General features: G+C 40.8%; 1 protein-coding gene and 1 long non-coding RNA gene across 2 annotated transcripts; both read right to left on the bottom strand.

The window, feature by feature from the left end:
* Positions 1 to 9,868: 9,868 nt before the first annotated feature.
* On the bottom strand, positions 9,869 to 12,249 carry LOC148156158 (protein NLRC3-like). Its single transcript, XM_088011111.1, has 2 exons — positions 11,920 to 12,249; positions 9,869 to 11,759 (listed from the first exon to the last, which is right to left on the bottom strand). The coding sequence occupies exon 2, from the start codon at positions 11,104 to 11,106 to the stop codon at positions 10,222 to 10,224; it is 885 nt and encodes a 294-aa protein (XP_087867237.1). The 5' UTR covers positions 11,107 to 11,759; positions 11,920 to 12,249; the 3' UTR covers positions 9,869 to 10,221.
* Positions 12,250 to 14,692: 2,443 nt separating this feature from the next.
* LOC148156157 (uncharacterized) lies at positions 14,693 to 17,435 on the bottom strand. Its single transcript, XR_015764796.1, has 2 exons — positions 17,208 to 17,435; positions 14,693 to 14,955 (listed from the first exon to the last, which is right to left on the bottom strand). It is a non-coding gene; the product is annotated as an uncharacterized LOC148156157 (long non-coding RNA).
* Between the last annotated feature and the right edge of the window lie 1,761 nt (positions 17,436 to 19,196).

Raw genomic sequence — 19,196 nt, 5'->3', positions numbered from 1 at the left:
CCGGAAATTCGCTCTTTATGTGATAAGGGACTAAATATGATGTAAGATTTAGTGAGACTTTATAAAGTTCTCCATCCCAGTTAGAAGTGCATATTAAATAAAGCAGAGGAACACCAGCTGACCAGATTAAGGACGTCGACAGCAAAGTCGCGGATGAATACCATTTTTTCCAAGACCTGGATCCCAAAGGCGGCATTTTTTCTAAATGCGAAGCGAGCTGGAGCCATAGAAGTAAGGTAAGCTGCATTTGTCGTTTTTTATAATGGCATCCATTTTTAAAATATGTTAAGAGCTAAAAGTTGGTGTCTCTGTTACATGTTTAAACACAGGACATAAAACAACAGCTTGCTAACTGTCGAGGGCAGGAGTTAGCAGCTAGCTAAACTCAGTATGCTACTCGGTTACGCTTATAGAACTTTTCTTAAGAGAAAATACAAGCAGCTACCACGATTTTTGTATTGTAAACTTCCTCAGAAGCACAAATGTGGCACTTGGTCAAAGTTTTGCATCAACGTGCTGACTGCAGGCTAAAATCTATAATTTGTTGGAACTAAGGTGGAAAAATGAATATGGACATTATAGATGGTCAGTTAACTTGATAAAACATTAGGTAAAGTTATTAATTGCCTTTAAAGTGCATTTATTTATTGAGATGTGTATAAAAAAATGTTTCTGTTATTTGTCAAAAAATGTATTTCTGTTTTTATTTCGGTCCTCCAATAAATCTCAACACTTCTGCTTCTTGGACAAATGTTTTCTTTTACCCCACATTGGCTGCTCTGGCGCAGGAAATACGGCGGCCATCTTGGATGGGTCGTCCCTCCTACTTTGCTCAATCAAAACAGCAGAAGATGCCTCAGCACTGAGGAACATTGTTGTTCAGATCTACAGACTATTGATGTGAGGGCTCGACAGACAACATTTCACAAGCAAGATGGACATATTGTTGTGTATATATTGTGATTAGAATATTACTTTACAAAATTTACGTCCACCGGCGGGATACCAGCTAATATTAGCTACAGTGCTGCGCTACACCAACATGGTATTTAGCACTAGCTAATGCTACAGCACAATACCAACATAGTACTTATTATATTTAGTGGAAACAAATGCTAACATGCTGCACAAACATGGTATTTAGCAGTAGCTAACACTAAAATGCTACACTAAGTCATTTATCTTAATCTAATGCTAAAGCACTACAATAACATAGTACTTAACAGGAGCTAATGCTAACGCGCTACACCAACCTGGTGTATTTCTTCAAACCTCAATAGCGGCTCATGGAGGAGTTTGATCTGTTCACATTTCATCTGTCTGATGCCATACAGTCATGACACGGTAACATTTTTCACAAATATGTAAAAAACATATTTTTAATAAAAAGTTACACATTGCAGCTTTAAATGCCTGAATTTGTTCAAACTACTAAATCTGCACTGAGAGTCCAGAGTTTATTCTGAGGGAATAGACAAAGTGTCATCTCTTAATTTTACAAACAATGTTTCTTATGATTGGAAGTGATGTTAGTGAATCTGATGGTTCAGCTAAAGATGAGGCTGACCTCAAAGATTTGAAGCTTATCGGTAAAGATTCAAAATATCAACAACATGCAAAAATCTGGACAGCTACTATAAGAAGGTTTTGACGGCTTTAAATGATTCTCTGTAAAACACTCAAGTGTCTTCCATATTTCAGGAACGGTTGGGAGTTTTTTGTTCAGGTATTTTTAGTTTAAGTTCCTCTAAAACTTGATAAACTATTGAATTTTGACTCTGACCTCAGGACTTTATCAGCCTGTCGTCAGATTGCACTGAATTTTAATCCTGCATGTTTTCTGTCTTCCTCAGACGTTTCACCAACATCTTTAACCACAATATTGTGAAACTTTGAGCCAAAACATGAAAACTGAAGGCAAGAAAAGTGTCACTTGTTCTTGTTTTTAAAAACCAACAGCATATCCCATTATCAGACCCTTTCCTAACAGATTTTACCTAATATTTTGAAGATGTTGCTTCTTTCAAAACAGAAAAAATTTCAATGAACTTCTAAACCATCATGTTCCTCCTGCACTGTAAAAAGAAATGAGTTGAACCAAATGAATTGAATTGTTCAACTGGTAACAAGTAATTCAGTTGTTTATCCAGCCTCATTTATTAAGTTTATTCAACTCTGTATATTGTGATCATCTGACTCAATGTTTTTATTTTTAAAACCTGAATTCATTAAGTTGGTTTAACTACAAAATGTTTATATTTATTAAACTTTCTAACTTGTTTCCTGCAGTTCCAGGGTGAGTCTTTCTTCATGACTCTTTAAGGAACGAGAAGCTCAATGTTTTTATCCAACCTTGTTATTAATCAGTGAAATAAGTTGGAGGAGAGACGTTTGGTTCCTGCTGCAGCTCAGTGTTAATCTGGTTAATCTGAGAGATTAGCTCCAGTCTAACACTACAGTGAGGATTAAAAGCGGCCAGACAAGGTGAGGGACGGAGGAGAGGTCACCATCAGGAAGTTTGAACCTCTGCAACAAACTGCATTTAATCACAACCAGCTGCTGATTTTACTGAGTTTTGGGATTTGCAGTTAAATCCTTTATTTTCCGGTTTGGGTTGAATCAGGTGTGGCCCACGTTGGGCTGTGGCGGGTCATATCCATGTTGGTTTATTCTCAGCTAGAATAGGTTTACTGTTGTTATCAAATGTAAAATATGTCAGAGATGCAGCGATCAGAGCTTTTCTGTCCATCACTGATCTCCAGTTTTCATTCTGCTCTGATCTTCCAGTTCCTGGATTTTTTCTCCAGAGAGAAAAATGTTCTGCAGGTTCTGAGTTTCAGTTAGAAGTTCTGAATGAAACAGGAAATATTAAGATTTTATCACTTTATGCTTCACAACATTGACCTCTGACCTCCATGGGATGGGAATGTTTTACTTTAAGTAGGACTTTCTGAAAGGCAGAGTTGATGAAAAATATTTTTAATGCAAATATTTAAATTTGAACAGGAAAAGAACAGAATGAGCAGCAAATAAACCAAATGCAAAAGAAGAAAAATGTTTTTATTTCTCTAAAACACATGAAGAAAAACTGCAGCAAATAAACAAAAGGAAGATTTAATATTCAAATCTGACGAGTTTAGAAAAATAGGAGCCGACAGAAACAGAAAATGTTCAGAGAGAAAAACTGATCAACATTTCAATGAAATCTGATGAATGAGAGGAAAATATAAGAGAAACAACATCTTGATATTCAGTGTGAAGCTTTGACTGGAAACAAACAGGAAAACATGAGGATCCTGGAATAATCCCAGCTTTCATCTTAAAGGACTGGAAGAAGAAAAAGTTTCCAAGGACTCGATCAGAAAAGTTTCACCAAGAAATAGATTGTAGAGATGAACTATCTGTTCAACAGTGAGAGAGTTTCTCTGACAGGAGGAAAATCTTTAGACTCAAATCAGCAAAGAAACACTGAAGAACCAGAACTGGTCCACCAGACCCTAAATCCAGGAATCAGAGTTTCAGTGAATGTGGTGTTGAAGGTGTGGAGGAGGATCAGTGAGTCAGAGGAGACTCTGTAGAAGGACAGAATGCCAGCAGGACAGTCCACATACACTGATACTCTGTGAGAGACGGAGGAGGAGGAGAGACGAGTTTCTATGTTATTGTGCCAGACAGAGTAACCATCAATATCAGAGCATCTCAGACTCCAGGAACGATCATTCCTTCCAAACACGCAGTCTTCACTGTATCCTTTCCTCCTGATTCTTCTGTAACTCACTGATATCTCAACTTCTCCTCTCCACTCGACCTCCCAGTAACAGCGACCAGTCAGACCAGTTCTACACAGCAGCTGATAACAGACATCAAACCTGTCTGGATGATCAGGATATGACTGAACCTCCATCACAGACGTCACCTTCCTTTTGTCTTCAGACAGTTTGATGTTTCTGTTCACTGTGTTTGTGTCGATGGTGAGTTGACAGGAATCTGATGGAGAGAACGAACACAATCCAGCTGCAGTTATTGATCATTTATTGATCTTTGATGATGATCCTGAATGAGTGATGTGACAGTTTGAAGATGGTTGAATGTGAAGCTGCTTTGTTGTCATGAATCAGATGAAAAACACACTTACACTTCCTCAGACCTGGTGTCAAGAATGGGCCTCCAGCAGGCTCCACCCTGAAAGGAGGAGGGGGGGTCAGACCATCAGTCTCTTTCAGCAGCATACATGGTCATTGCATGTCTCTCAGACACACATTGTCCTCCACTGAGACAGGAACAGTCCAACATCTGGATTGCAAACTGCAGTGGATGTAGGAAGGACAGTTGGTGCTGCTGCAGCACAACTCATTTCTCCAAACACAGGAAAAGCTCCAACAGAGAGGAGAAAGGAAATCCCTCAGTAACAACCTGAAGAAACTCACTGAAGCCTAAAAGGACATCAGGAAACTAAGGAAACATTTCTGGAAGCTCAACCTGATTTAATAATCAGCATTAAAATCCAATCAATCTAAAGTCTGATCAACACCTGGATACCTGCTCCATCCACACTCCCACACACAGATGAAGGAATGAAACACTAAACAACCTGCTGCTGAAAACCTGCTGTGGCCTCACTGGAATATCCAGAAATACAAACATTAAAAAGGAGAAGCTGCATCACATTCAACAAAGAGTTCAACAAGAACCAAACATTTGATCTCTGAGCTCAGACTCACAAACCAGGGAGAGGCTTCCATCATCACACACCAGTGTTGTGTTCAAGACCACCTAACCCGAGACCAATTAGTTTCAGTTTTGTTCAGTTTTTGGTCTCGATACCAGAGTGTATCGAGACCGAGACAAGAACAAGACTTTTAGGGTCCGAGACCGAGTCAAGACCAAGACCAGCTACAGCTACATGACACAATGAAATGTAAAATATGATCAAAATTGCTTCTCTTAATAATCTGAAAGTTCAATATTCCCATAAAAACACCTAGATATTAAATACTTAATACATTTTACCAATATTAAATATTCCATTTCTGTGCTAAAATGTGTGATGGTCTCGTGCCATCCCTAAAAACATAACGCCCTGGGCATTTGCCCATATTGCTCATATAAGAAACCACCACTGTTGCACCATTAAACATAGCAATTGAGGAAATGCCCTGACGGTAAATAACGCTCAACTATGAATACTGACCAAGGAGCATCAAGCAAGAAGTAACCAAACAGAAAGCGCTCATCGTGGCTGTTCTCACTCTCTATCCCAGTACATGAAGCCAGGCAGTCTGACACCATGGCAGACATTACAGCTGACACTTTGAACAAAAACAATCAAAGAGCAATCTGCGTGCTCTTTCGTTCTTGTGTTTTAGTTATTTGTTAATTTAAATATCAACATATATAATTAAATAAAATAATGATGCAGTGTACACAGAGCATTACTAGAACAAAGAACGGGTGTTCTGTCAGGTCGGATCGTCATACGCTTTGCACGAACTCACGGTGTTCTGTCAGATCAGCATACGTTGTCAGATAGTCGTACGCTTAGCTCAGACATGCATACACTGTCATTACCATATGATTTTATTTAATCAGCAACATAGAATCATGACGTAGATCGTCATACACTTGGTTAACAGTTGTATGGCTTGGCGGTTAAGTGAGTTTTACACGGGTGTGTGTTGTAGCTGAGCAGCCAGACCCTGCTTTAAATACACTTTGAAACCATGACAACACATGTATATCTATATAGTTATCATTGAAAACGATTTAATTACTTATTTTCATCATAACTTGCTGTGTATGTTGAACTGACAACTCCTCTGACGGTCGGACTTCTTAGTGCGCATGCGCAGGCATGGCACTCACTGCATGTATGCTATCCTGACAGCGTATGGCTATCTGATAGAACAACGGCTCTCAGTGACACTCCAATCCTATCTAATAAGTAAAGAGCCGTGGAGAAGAATAGACTGTTTCTGAATGTCACCTCACTATATTGCAGACTATTGGACATAGCGTTGTCCCATATATGCGACAAGTCAGTCAACACCTCCGCACAATAACTCAGACAGTGAGTGGCAACATTTTTTCATCACAAATTCTTATGCGTCTCTGTACAGCTAGCGTTGCTAACATCATGTCAATGGAGCTTACCTTCTTTGAGCTACTTTTCTAAGTGACGAAAAAAGTTAGACGTTGTCTCCACCGTCTGTGAAAGCGAAGCGCTGCTGAGTTAGCTGTGGCCATTGGTTTTCTTATGATTTATGCAGCGATATAATATTACTGACGATTAGACAAACATTTTCTGCCGCTGAGAGAAAACCACTGCGCATGTCCTGGAGTGCCGCGTGTGAGTGAAAGGTGGGGAGGGGAGAGAGGATAGGGGAGTAACAGAAACACGTAGTTGCTCGGATTTTAATTGGTGCGTTTTGCATCCACTGAAAACAAAGATGTTAACAAATAAAGTGGACAGTATGCTCATGCTGTACGTTTAGTGATATTTTCACAGGTGCGGTCTCGACTGGTCTTGAAATAAAATGCAGAGTCCTCGGAGCCCGAGACCGAGACAAGACTGAGACCATCAAAAAATGGTCCCGAGACCAAGACCAACTTCGAGTACCACAACACTGTCACACACCTCTGACAAACACCTCCAATAGAGATGTGTCGATCAGGTTTTTTCCTGCCGATTCTGATCACCCATGAGGGCCGATCACTGATACCGATCACGAACACCGATCACATATATTTTTTTTATCATAAACACTACCGGTTACATTATGTGGAAAAATGAACCATGAATTCACCTTAATTCAGACCAGTGGTTCTTAACCTTTTTAGAGGTACCGAACACCCCAGTTCCATATGCGCATTCACCGAACCCTTCTGTAATGGGTTATGATCTCTCCCCCCCACCCCACCTCCTGACAAACAAAATAATTTCCGGTATTCTGATTTAGTAATGTAATCATATTAGTTGTATTACCACTCCCACGCCACTAGAGGCAGTACCAAACCCGAAAAGATGCGACTAAGGAGCAGATTTAGACTATAGAATTTGGTAAAAACGGAGAGTTTTGCTGAAGTAATTAAAGACACAAGTTCAAATCCATGCTGAGAGTGGAGCTCCTTCAATCAGTGCTTCTCCGCAGCACTGATTGGCTCAGCAATGTAACGTGATCCTCTGCAGCAAGTGATGGCAAAGCAGGGCGCGTCATCACGACTTTACACAAGTGTGTCTTTACCTCCGCGGCAGAGGCTCCGCCGAACCCAGGTTAAGAACCACTGATTTAGACAAAAACTTGTTTTTAATAACTTTTTCCAAGAAAAAAACAAAATGGGCATTTTGCAAATTGTACTACTATCGGTAATACTATCTTTAACAGACTGAGAACATGAAGGCTCTGAAGAGGCTAAATAATGCAAAAAGTCCAAATAAAACCTCTCAACATTGCCAAGAAGTTCAAGTATAAAACTTAACATTCAAAGGCAAAAACAGGTTCCATTACAATAAACAATCCAGAGTTACTGAATGAAAACTTCCTGATAGCATGGCGGCTAGCTGATTACTGCTAGCTCTGAGTGGCTGTTTCTGACTGAGCAGAGTAATTATGCAGAACAGGGAGGAGATCGATTATCTGTCTCATGTTAGGTCAGCGAAAGTTTTAATACGTATGTAGAATTTATTTTTTTAAGATGGATGCTGCAGCTGTAAGCAGAGGTTCGGTGTGAGAGTCACTACCAAGTGGAGCAGAAGCGCCGCTCTGTCTGTCAAATATTACTACCTGTAGCAGCGGTTCAACAGCGAGAGCAGAACCAGCGTGTTACATCGCAGCTCGAAGACTTAAATAATTTTCCAGGTTATTTGTTTAGCTTTCTGACCGTCATGCTAATCCGGGTGAGTGTTTGTAGCTGTGCGCTGCTTTACCTGCTATCTGATCCTCCATATGTCTTTTTTACTGGAGTGAGCCTCGATGTAGCCAAACTCCATCAAGTATGGCACTGTTTTTATGCCATATTAGATTCGTTGTGTTGATGCATTTTGACCTGCTTCACCCCAGGTGCTTCAATTTTCTGCTGCAACACGCAAACTTCCCCATTCACTCAATGCGTTGTAGTTCCACGCGACATTGCTTAGGATTTGTTTTGAAATACAAACATTAAAAAGGAGAAGCAGCATCGCATTTCACAAAGAGTTCAACAAGAACCAAAAATTTCATCTCTGACCAACATGGAGTTACTTTTCTTCTCATCTTTGCTCCTTGGGGCTGATTGGTCTGGAGCTCCATCAAATATTGTTTTAAAGTCCTTTCTGTCATCAGTAGGTCATCATGGAAATCTAACTGAACTTCACTTTTATTCATTTAGTCAGAGTCCCTATTAAACTCTATTAAATCCATCCCACTCTTTCATTTTCCTTGTGAGCCGTTCTTAGTCAGGAGAATATTCCAGAAAACTGGGTAATGATCTCTGCCTCCAGATGAGGCGTCTAAATATTTAATGATCAAACTAAATATTTCTCTTCAAACTAAATGTTTCCCATCAGACTAAAGACGTTTCTCCTCTTCCTCCTCTATCAGACCTTCTCTGCTCCTGCAGCAGGTTCCTCCATACCTGAGAGCTTCCAGTCTCCAGTCTGGATCCTTCAGTCCAGCCGACAGCAGCTTCACTCCTGAGTCTCCTGGATGATTGTAGCTCAGGTCCAACTCTTTCAGATGGGAGGGGTTAAAGGTCAGAGCTGAGGCCAGAGAAGCACAGCCTTCCTCCGAGACCAAACAGCCTGATAAGCTGCAGACACACAATTCATCACATTATGAGAAGATGAGAACATTGAGGTAGAGACCAAGGTCTGAACTGATGGATGGATTTGTAATAGGTGGAATAAATAAGAAAGCCAAGCAACTGCTGGATCTGTAATAATTCATCTTTTTGCACCCAAGATGCAGCAATTTTTCAAGAGCCCAGAGTTACCTGAGAGTCTCCAGGTTGCAGTTTGGACTCTTCAGTCCAGCAGAGAGAAGCTTCACTCCTGAATCCTGCAGGTTGTTGTTACTCAGGTCCAGTTCTCTGAGACTGGAGGACTGGGAGCTGAGAACTGAGGACAGAGCTTCACAGCTTCTCTCTGAGAGGTTACAGACACTCAGTCTGAGGAGACAGGGAGGAAAATCTGGTATTAAACAATTTATCAGAATTTATGTTCTTTCAAATTAACAATGTTTTTATTGGACAGAGAAGGAACCATCTTATTTTACACAACCTTTGTATTTGTTGTGAACTGGTTCATTCTATAGTTGGGCCTCCAGCCTTAAATGACAGAACTACAGGCAACAAGGAGGTTGGAAAGAGAATTATAAAATTACACAATTAACTATATTAATCCATTTCAATGTTAACATAAAGTGGAGGAGTTTTGCTGCTTGAATATGTAACATTATGTTCAGCTGCTGAAGGAAGTCTGTTTCGTTTTTGCTCATCCCCCCCAGTGGGACACTTTGAAGAGACAAAGCACCAAAATATAAACTGAAACATGAATATTTACCTCATAATTAGCAGATTTCTACTTATCAACAATACCTGCAGTAACAATGTGTGTCCTTACAGAGCTTTGTTGGAGGCTTTAACCACTGGCAGCAGCCTCAGAAGAGCCTCCTCTGAAGCAGAGTATTTCTTCAGGTCAAACACATCCAGATCTTTTCCTGATGACACTAAGATGAAACCCAGAGCTGACCACTGAGCAGGAGACAGTTTATCTGTGGAGAGACGTCCTGAACTCAGAGACTGTTGGATCTCCTCCACTAGAGAACGATCATTCAGTTCATTCAGACAGTGGAACAGATTGATGCTTTTCTCTGCAGACACATTCTTACTGATCTTCTTCTTGATGTACTGAACTGTTTCCTGATTGGTCTGTGAGCTACTTCCTGTCTGTGTCAGCAGACCTTGTAGGAGTCTCTGATTGGTCTGCAGTGAAAGTCCCAGGAGGAAACGGAGGAACAAGTCCAGGTGTCCATTTGGACTCTGTAAGGCCTGGTCAACAGCTCTCTGATGGAGAGACTTTAGTTTAGGTTTATTAAATAATGAAGATTTTTTATATGTTTGTGTTTCTTTCATCAGGTTGACTCCAGAGTTGATGAAGGTCCGATGAACATGAAGAGCAGCCAGAAACTCCTGAACACTCAGATGGACGAAGCAGAACACCTTGTCCTGGTACAGCCTTCTCTCCTCTCAAAAGATCTGTGTGAACACTCCTGAGTACACTGAGGCTGCTCTGATATCGATGCCACACTCTGTCAGGTCTGATCCATAGAAGATCAGGTTTCCTTTCTGCAGCTGATCAAAAGCCAGTTTTCCCAGAGACTCGATCATCTTCCTGCTCTCTGGACTCCAGTGTGGATCTGTTTCAGCTCCTCCATCATACTTGACCTTCTTCACTTTGGTCTGAACCACCAGGAAGTGGATGTACATCTCAGTCAGGGTTCTGGGCAGCTCTCGTCCCTCTCTGGTCTCCAACATATCCTCCAGAACTGTAGCAGTGATCCAGCAGAAGACTGGGATGTGGCACATGATGTGGAGGCTTCGTGATGTCTTCATGTGGGAGATGATCCTGCTGGCCTGCTGCTCATCTCTGAATCTCTTCCTGAAGTACTGCTCCTTCTGGGGGTCATTGAACCCTCTGACCTCTGTCACCATGCCAACACACTGAGGAGGGATCTGATTGGCTGCTACAGGTCGTGTGGTTATCCAGAGGAGAGCAGAGGCAAGCAGTTTCCCCCTGATGAGGTTTGTCAGCAGAACATCCACTGAGCTGGACTCTGTAGCATCAGTCAGGATCTCCTTGTTGTGGAAGTCCAGAGGAAGTCGACTCTCATCCAAGCCATCAAAGATGAACAGAACCTGGAAGTGTTCAAAGCTGCAGATTCCTTTGGTTTCAGTAAAGAAGTGATGAACAAGTTCCACCAAGCTGAACTTTTTCTCTCTCAGCACATTCAGCTCTCTGAAGGTGAATGGAAATATGAAGTGGATGTTCTGGTGGGCTTTGTCTTCAGCCCAGTCCAGAGTGAACTTCTGTGTTAAGACTGTTTTCCCAATGCCAGCCACTCCCTTTGTCATCACTGTTCTGATTGGTTGATCTCTTCCAGGTGGGACTTTAAAGATGTCTTCTTGTCTGATTGTTGTTTCTGGTCTGTGTGGTTTCCTGGATGCTGTTTCAATCTGTCTGACCTCATGTTCATCATTGACCTCTCCAGTCCCTCCCTCTGTGATGTAGAGCTCTGTGTAGATCTGGTTCAGAAGGGTTGGACTTCCTGCTTTAGCAATCCCCTCAAACACAGACTGGAACTTCTTCTTCAGACCAGATTTAAGTTGATGTTCACAAACTGCAGCAAGATGTTCTAAAATAACACAAAAAGTAAAATCAGAGATGAAACAAAAATACCTTCTGAAGATGATTTAAATAAATGTGATTCCATTTCTTCAGACATCAGTAAATGTGTCATTTATCCATCAGGTCAAATCTTTGTAGAAATCCTCTTACTGCTCTGCAGACGGTCAGCCAGCTCCTCCTGCTTCATCCTCCTCAGGAAGTTCAGTGTGATCTTCATCACTGCCTCTCTGCTGCTCCTCCTCTGCTCTTCATCATCACCTCTCAACACCTCATCATCCTCTCTCTGACTCTCTGAGCATTCTGGGTTATCTGGACTCAGACACTTCTGGATCTTCTTCAGCTCGTTCTTCACAAAAGTGACAATGTTTTCCTCCAGCAGCTGGAACAGAATAATAGATGAAGGAAACATCAGACTGAAATCATGGAGCCAAACACCAGATGGATGTTGGACAGACTGACAGTCCTCTGGTCTACAAAGTGCAGCATGGAGACGACTGTGAACAGAACCATGGAAAAGTAGTTGTTGTTCATGTACAGACCATAAATATGGAGTCCAGCTGTGTTTGATGCTGCTGGGCAGACGGACCACTGGGAACCTCTGAGCTCTGCTGGTCCACTCTGTGGAGGAACCAGGAACAATCAGGAAGGCAGGAAATATTCATCCAGCAATATTTACTAATAAAATAACTAAGAGTGTCACATTAAAGCAGAAAACAGAGCATCACATGAACACAATACAAAGAAGTTAGAAAGAGGAAGATGAACTACAAGGATGAAGACCAGTAACACCAGAATCACCAGTAGACATTTTAAAAAGTTGGTGCTGAACTTGGACTTCAAACTGTCCACACTGTCAGCAGATCTGATGCTGGTGGAGACAAAGTCCCAGAGCTTGGGGACAGTGGAAGTGAAGGCTCTGTCCACACAGGTCTTCAGGACAGTGTGGGACATCCATCAGGTTCTGATGACTGGATCTGAGGTGATGTGGACATGGAGGAGCTCTGAGATATGTGGGTGTGTCCATGTGGGATCCTCTCCTGGATGTTCTAGAGGATTTAAAATGGATCCTGTAGACCCTGGAAGCCAGTGAGCTCACATTATATCTGTCCACACAGAGACAATCAGAAGGTAAAGGTCCATGAAGTGATATCTGGATGTGAGCAGTGAACCAGATGATCCAAGTAAAGATTTAATGTTCCTGCTGATCCACTAAGAACCAGCAGAACCTCTGATGGTCCACATCAGCTCAGTCTGGTTGAGTTCCAGCAGATCTCACCAACCACATCATGAAGCTTTCCTTCCTGCTGAACTGATCTCACAATGCACACAGGAACCAAGTCCTGATGGACCAGACTGGTTTACCAGGTATTTCCCAGTGGCTGGTGGAAATGTGTCCCACTGTTAGTCTGACATGGAGCCAGGAAGCAGCAGAACATCATCATCATCACCCAGAGATGAAGATATGAAGGTGTTTTCATTAGAACAGAGCAGCTGGTTTAGATAATGGATCAAAACTCTGTAAATATAACTGGGAACATCTGAAACTTACTGGTTCAGTTTACAGCAGGTAGAAACAGCTCACCTCTCTGATGGTGGAGATCCAGGAGATTTAAAGTTAATGGGACGACCATCCATTGAATCATCACTGTCAGAAGACACACAGCTGGATTCTGGTTCTGGTTTGAGTTTCCGATAGATACTGACAGAAAAAAAAATCTTATTGAAATCAAATCTTTCACTGTTGTTTTGCTTTAAAGATTTTTTTGTGACTGATTGTAAATAAAGAGCTGTGAGACATAAAATAACCAGACAGGTCATCAACTTGATGCTCTAAATCAGGGGTCCCCAAACTACGGCCCGCGGGCCGGATCCGGCCCGCCTGCACATTTGGTCTGGCCCCCTGAACAATACCAGAGAGCATTTAGATTTTTTTTCATATACATATAATCCGCTACTTTTTTTCCTAAGCTTTGAACCATGTGGCTTATAGTCCAGTATGACTTATATGTGGATTTTTCTTCAAACACCAGGGATCTCTTTAGCAGGAAGTGAATCATTGGAAGTCAAAATTAGAAATAATAGAAGAAATTGCCCATTAAAACGGAATTAGGCTTTAATAGGGAATTGAAATTTGAAAATGTTGATCATGTAAATAGTATTGAGGGGAAAAAGAAGATTTTTCATTCTTTTAAATAATAGTGGGATCATTGTGAGAATTTGAGGCATAAATATTATGATCCAATAGATTGCAGTCATGCAACAATAATGGATGCAAGCTGCTGTTGAAATCTAAAGAAGAAGAAGAAGAAGGCACCCATTTTGATTTAGCACATGCTAGTAGCAGACACGAACGATCAGCACTTTTACTGTTACAGTTACCGTTCAGAAACTACCATAATCAGTTCAGTTAAATCTCAATTTGGCAACTTTTTCTTTTTCCACCGTAATAAATGTGATATTCAGTCGACCTGTTATGACTCAAATGTTGGGTGTCTGCACCCCTCTGCTGCATCGTTGTGGAAGACCTGGAGCAGAAGAGAATATCTGAATGTAGTCTGAAAAATACGGTATTTATTTCATAAATAGTGATATTTCCTGGATTTTTTCTGTGAAGAACCCAGAGAGGGTTATTTGATTGTGCTTTCTGGAAAACATATTTTTACATTTAGGCACTGCAGCAATCGTCACACTTTTTCTGTTACAAACTGACTCAGGCCCCCAGCAGAGAAAGGAAAAGTTATGTGGCCCTCATAGGAAAAAGTTTGGGGACCCCTGCTCTAAATGATTCCCATCAGAACCGGTCCAATCCTCCAACATGTTCCTGATCATTGATCCTCTTGAATAAATTCCAGCCTTGTTTAAGGAGCAGAAAGATCTGATTCTCAGACAAACATGTTGATTTAAATGACTGAGAGAAGTTTGATGATCTTAGTGTTGAGCTCTGACATGGAGAAGAACCAGGAGTCGTTTCCACTCTGACCATCCAAGGAGGATCTGATGGAGCTTCATTCAGAACCAGATGGTCCGATAGAGACCTTCTGGTTCTGAATCAGATCCACATGAGATATTATTTAATTTAACTGTAGAAATGGTTGATGATCTGCCATGTTGGATGTTTGAGCCTCAGAATTGTAACTACAACCCCTGGCAAAAAGTATGGAATCACCAGTCTTGGATGTGCAGTCATTCAGACATTTCATGCTGTAAAACAAACTCGGATCAAAAACATGATACAATATTAAGGTCATTCCAAAGTGCAACTTGTTGGCTTTCAGGAACACTCAAAGAAATGAAGAGAAAACATTGTGGAAGTCAGTGAATGATACTTTTATTGATCAAGCACAGGGAAATAAAGATGGAGTCACTCAGTTCTGAGGAAAAAAGTATGGAATCACTCAAATTGGAGGTAGAAAAAAGGACACATCCATTCTTTTTCCTTTCCCTAAATGGACACCTGCCCCAGATTAGATGTGCCCGTTAGTCTGCAGTTCAAAACACCTGCAGTCATGACACCTTGGAGGGCTGCTGGACGAAGTGGAGTGGCGAGAACCATGGCTCCAACAAGAGAAATGTCCCTTGAAACAGAAGAGAGGATTGTGAAACTTCTTGAAGAAGGTATCCCTTCACACATGGTTGCTAAAGATGTGGGCTGTTCACAGTCAGTTGTATCCAAGATATGGTCCAAACACAAACAGCATGGAATGGTTGTTAAAGCCCAGCGTACTGGTAGACCAAGAAAGACATCAAAGTGTCAAGACAAACAACTTAAGGTCATTTGTCTTGAAAACCGAAAAAGTACAACTAAACAGATGAAGCATAAATGGGAGGAAGCTGGAGTCGATGTATGTGACCGAACCGTAAGAAATCACCTAAAGGATATGGGATTTCAATACAGGAAAGCTAAACGAAAACCAGCATTGACACCTAAACATAATAGAACAAGACTGCAATGGGCTAAGGAGAGGCAATCATGGACTGTGGATGACTGGATGAAAGTTATCTTCAGTGATGAGTCAAGAATCTGCATTGGACAAGGTGATGATGCTGGAACTTTTGTTTGGTGCCGATCCAGTGAGATTTATGAAGAGGCCTGCCTGAAGAAAACAACCAAATTTCCACAGTCCTTGATGATATGGGGCTGCATGTCAGGCAAAGGCACTGAGGAGATGACTGTGGTTAATTCTTCTATCAATGCACAAGTTTACATTGACATTTTGGACAGTTTTCTCATCCCTTCAATTGAACAGATGTTTGGAGATGATGAAATAATTTTCCAAGATGACAATACATCGTGCCATAGGGCAAAAACAGTGAAGACATTCCTTGAAGAAAGACACATTCAGTCGATGTCATGGCCTGCAAATAGTCCAGATCTCAACCCAATTGAAAACCTGTGGTGGAGATTGAAAAAAATGTTCCACAAGAAGGCTCCAACCTGCAAAGCTGATGTGGCAACTGCTATCAAAGAGAGTTGGAACCAAATACTGTTTGTCACTCATGAAGTCCATGCCTCAGAGACTAAAAGCTGTTATAAAAGCCAAAGATGGTGCAACTAAATACTAGTGATGTATTTTGAATGGTCTTTTGTTTATGTGTTTTTCATGATTCCATACTTTTTTCCTCAGAATTGAGTGACTCCATCTTTATTTCCCTGTGCTTGGTCAATAAAAGTATCATTCACTGACTTCCACAATGTTTTCTCTTCATTTCTTTGAGTGTTCCTGAAAGCCAACAAGTTGCACTTTGGAATGACCTTAATATTGTGTCATGTTTTTGATCCGAGTTTGTTTTACAGCATGAAATGTCTGAATGACTGCACATCCAAGACTGGTGATTCCATACTTTTTGCCAGGGGTTGTAGTGTCATAAAATGAGTTCATAGAAACTTTTTTCTTTCAGCATTAATCTGTCAGATTTAGAAAATGATACAAATATCAACATAGAAATGAAATTAATTTCTACCTTTGTGTTTGTTAATTTAAATTAAGTTAATGCAAAAGTAAGATAAAATGCAGTTCAATGCTTCAGGTTCAAAGGTCATGTCAAAATAGTTTGTGGGGTGATTGAGGATTTTCTTTGTTCTCTAAATTTTATATTTCAGAGGTTATAGCAGAAAAGTGAGTTGATTCTGGTTAAATAATTTGTTTCCTGTTATTCACCAGCAGCATTTTTTTACTTAGGGGTGCAGTTGGCAGAGCTGTGTCCTTGCAGCAACAGCAACCGTCTGGGGCCGGTTCGATTCCTGGGCCCAGTCTTTCTGCATGGAGTTTGCATGTTCTCCATGTGCATGGTGGGTTCTCTCCTGGTACTCCGGTTTCCTCCCACAGTCCAAAAACATGACTGTCAGGTTAATTGGTCCCTCTAAATTCTCCCTATGTCTGCATGGTTGTTTGTCCTGTCTGTCTCTGTGTTGCCCTGCGACAGACTGGCGACCCGTCCAGGGTGACCCCGTTAGCTGGAGAGGCACCAGCACATCCTGACCCCATTAAGGGACAAGGGTGTAAGAAAATGGATGGATTGAATTATCAGATCAGATTTCAAGACTTCTGTCAACTAGATGGAGCTGGAGAAGCTCTGACTAAAGACATTGGATCTCAATGGATCCATTTGTTACAGTACAAAGGATCCAGTTGAACTTTATTGTGTTAACAGTAACATGGTCCTTACTGGAACATGTTACCATGGAGACATCATGGTGCAGAAAGAAAATGACCTGAAATTTAGTCTAATGTTCCCATGGCAACAGAACCCAACAGAATTTGGTATCGTCTGATGGCCACAATGACGGATATAAACAGATCACTTACTGCAGTTAGAAACAGCTCACCTCTCTGATGGTGCAGATCCAGGAGATTTAAAGTCAATGGCCAGATCCTTTGACCTGTCGCTCTTAAAGGACACACAGCTGGGTTCTGGTTCTGGTTCTGGTTCTTTTTCTGGTCTGAGTCTCTGATGGATCCTGACAGAAACATGATGATTAAAACTGAATCTGTTCAGTCTGGATGAAGCAGCAAAGAGGAGCAGCAGCAGCTTCATCACCACGTCTGTTTTGGCCTGATATAGTGAACGCTGAGTGAAAAGGGCTGTGGACAGTTAGAGATGGTGACCTCACCTCTGACCTTTGCTCTGGCTCTCATCTTCCCCACACAGAGTGGTTTTAGAGGGAGGGACTCCCTCCTCTCTGTCCTCACACTGATCCATGCTGCTGAATTCACATCAGCTCACACACACTTTCTAGCTTCACCTGCAGAGGAAACACACATCATTCATCTGCACATCAACTCTGATCATCCTTTACATCATTAGTGCTGGAAAAAGATCAGCTGCTCCTCCTCTGATTGGCTCTTCTTCTCTGCTTCATATCAGTGTCAGGTGAATGCAGTCAGACAACAGAGATGCAGAGGAAGCTGCATCAGCTGCTGCACTTCTACTATCAGTCCACTAGATGGAGACATGGAGCAACATTTACATTCACTGATTCAACCTGCACTTCTACGATCAGTCCACTAGATGGAGACATGGAGCAGCATTTACATTCACTGATTCAACCTGAACAACAGGAAAGATTTTAGTTCATTATTAATCTCTACTAGTGGATTATCTGCTTTAACTATTAACTATTTAATAATCTGACTTAATTGAACACATTTCAACATCATTACCTTAATAATAATTTATAATGGTATTTTATTTTGAAATGAATCAGCATGAAATTGTTGTTTCTGACTTTAATGGTGGAGAACAAAGTTTAATTCCTGGAAATAAAATCATGTTTGTTCAGAAAAGAAAACAAAGAGACATCAGATGTTCCTCATGTTTAATCCCAGTTCATCAGTAATCTAAAAATCCTGTAGATTAACCTTGGAACAGCAGAGAAGAAACTTTGAGCTGAAATCAGAAGTGAACATTTTCTCCAAACATCAGAGACACAGAAACAGGAAAGGTCCTGAAGACAAAGTCCAGATATGAAACATAAACTTACAGTTTGTTCAAACGATCCAAAGTATTGAAAAAAAAAACATCTGAACAATAAATAGAGACAACAACCGAACTGGAGTCACACCTATAAACATGAATTCAAACTGAAAGTAAATGTGACGGATGTTGCATAACCGATGACGTCACAGCTCACCTGGTTTGTAGTTTTTTCTTTTAGAGCAGCAGAACCAGGAAGTAGAAGGTCTGCAGTGAAATCAGAGGCAGGTTGATAAAATCTTCATGAGGAAATAGAGAAGTTCTGATGGAAAAGAGGATGTACTTACTTTTGATCATGACAGTTAAAAACATTTATTACAATATTTTGTTTATTAACAACACAGAGAAATATGAAAATTTATAAAAACTAAATATTTGGATCCTAATTTTGCAAACTAAAAATTTACTTTCCAAATTAATATTTGATTTTAAAATTCAGTATTTATTGTCCAAACTAAATAAATACTGAATTAAACTTTATTTAATTATCTATTTTCATGTCTAGTTGTTCAGTCAGACGCTCCATCATGTTGTCATGTTTCAGTTTCTCCTCCATTCAGCAGCAGGTGGTGAACAGGTTTAATGCAGTTTAGTGTAATGTGAACAGGTTTAGTCGAGTTTAGTGTAATGTGAACAGGTTTAATCCAGTTTAGTGTAATGTGAACAGGTTTAATCCAGTTTCGTGTAATGTGAACAGATTTAATCCAGTTTAGTGTAATGTGAACCAGTTTAATCCAGTTTAGTGTAATGTGAACAGGTTTAATCCAGTTTAGTGTAATGTCTCCCATGTTGGGTTTGTCTCCCTTGTTATGAGGGGGAACCAAATATTTCAGCTGAAATA

This window comes from Poecilia mexicana, unplaced genomic scaffold (assembly GCF_051168715.1).
Source record: "Poecilia mexicana isolate PSO_F unplaced genomic scaffold, ASM5116871v1 scaffold_12, whole genome shotgun sequence".
Taxonomy (NCBI): domain Eukaryota; kingdom Metazoa; phylum Chordata; class Actinopteri; order Cyprinodontiformes; family Poeciliidae; genus Poecilia; species Poecilia mexicana.
The sequence above is the reverse complement of the archived record's forward strand: the minus strand, read 5'-3'. Positions and strand labels throughout refer to the sequence as shown.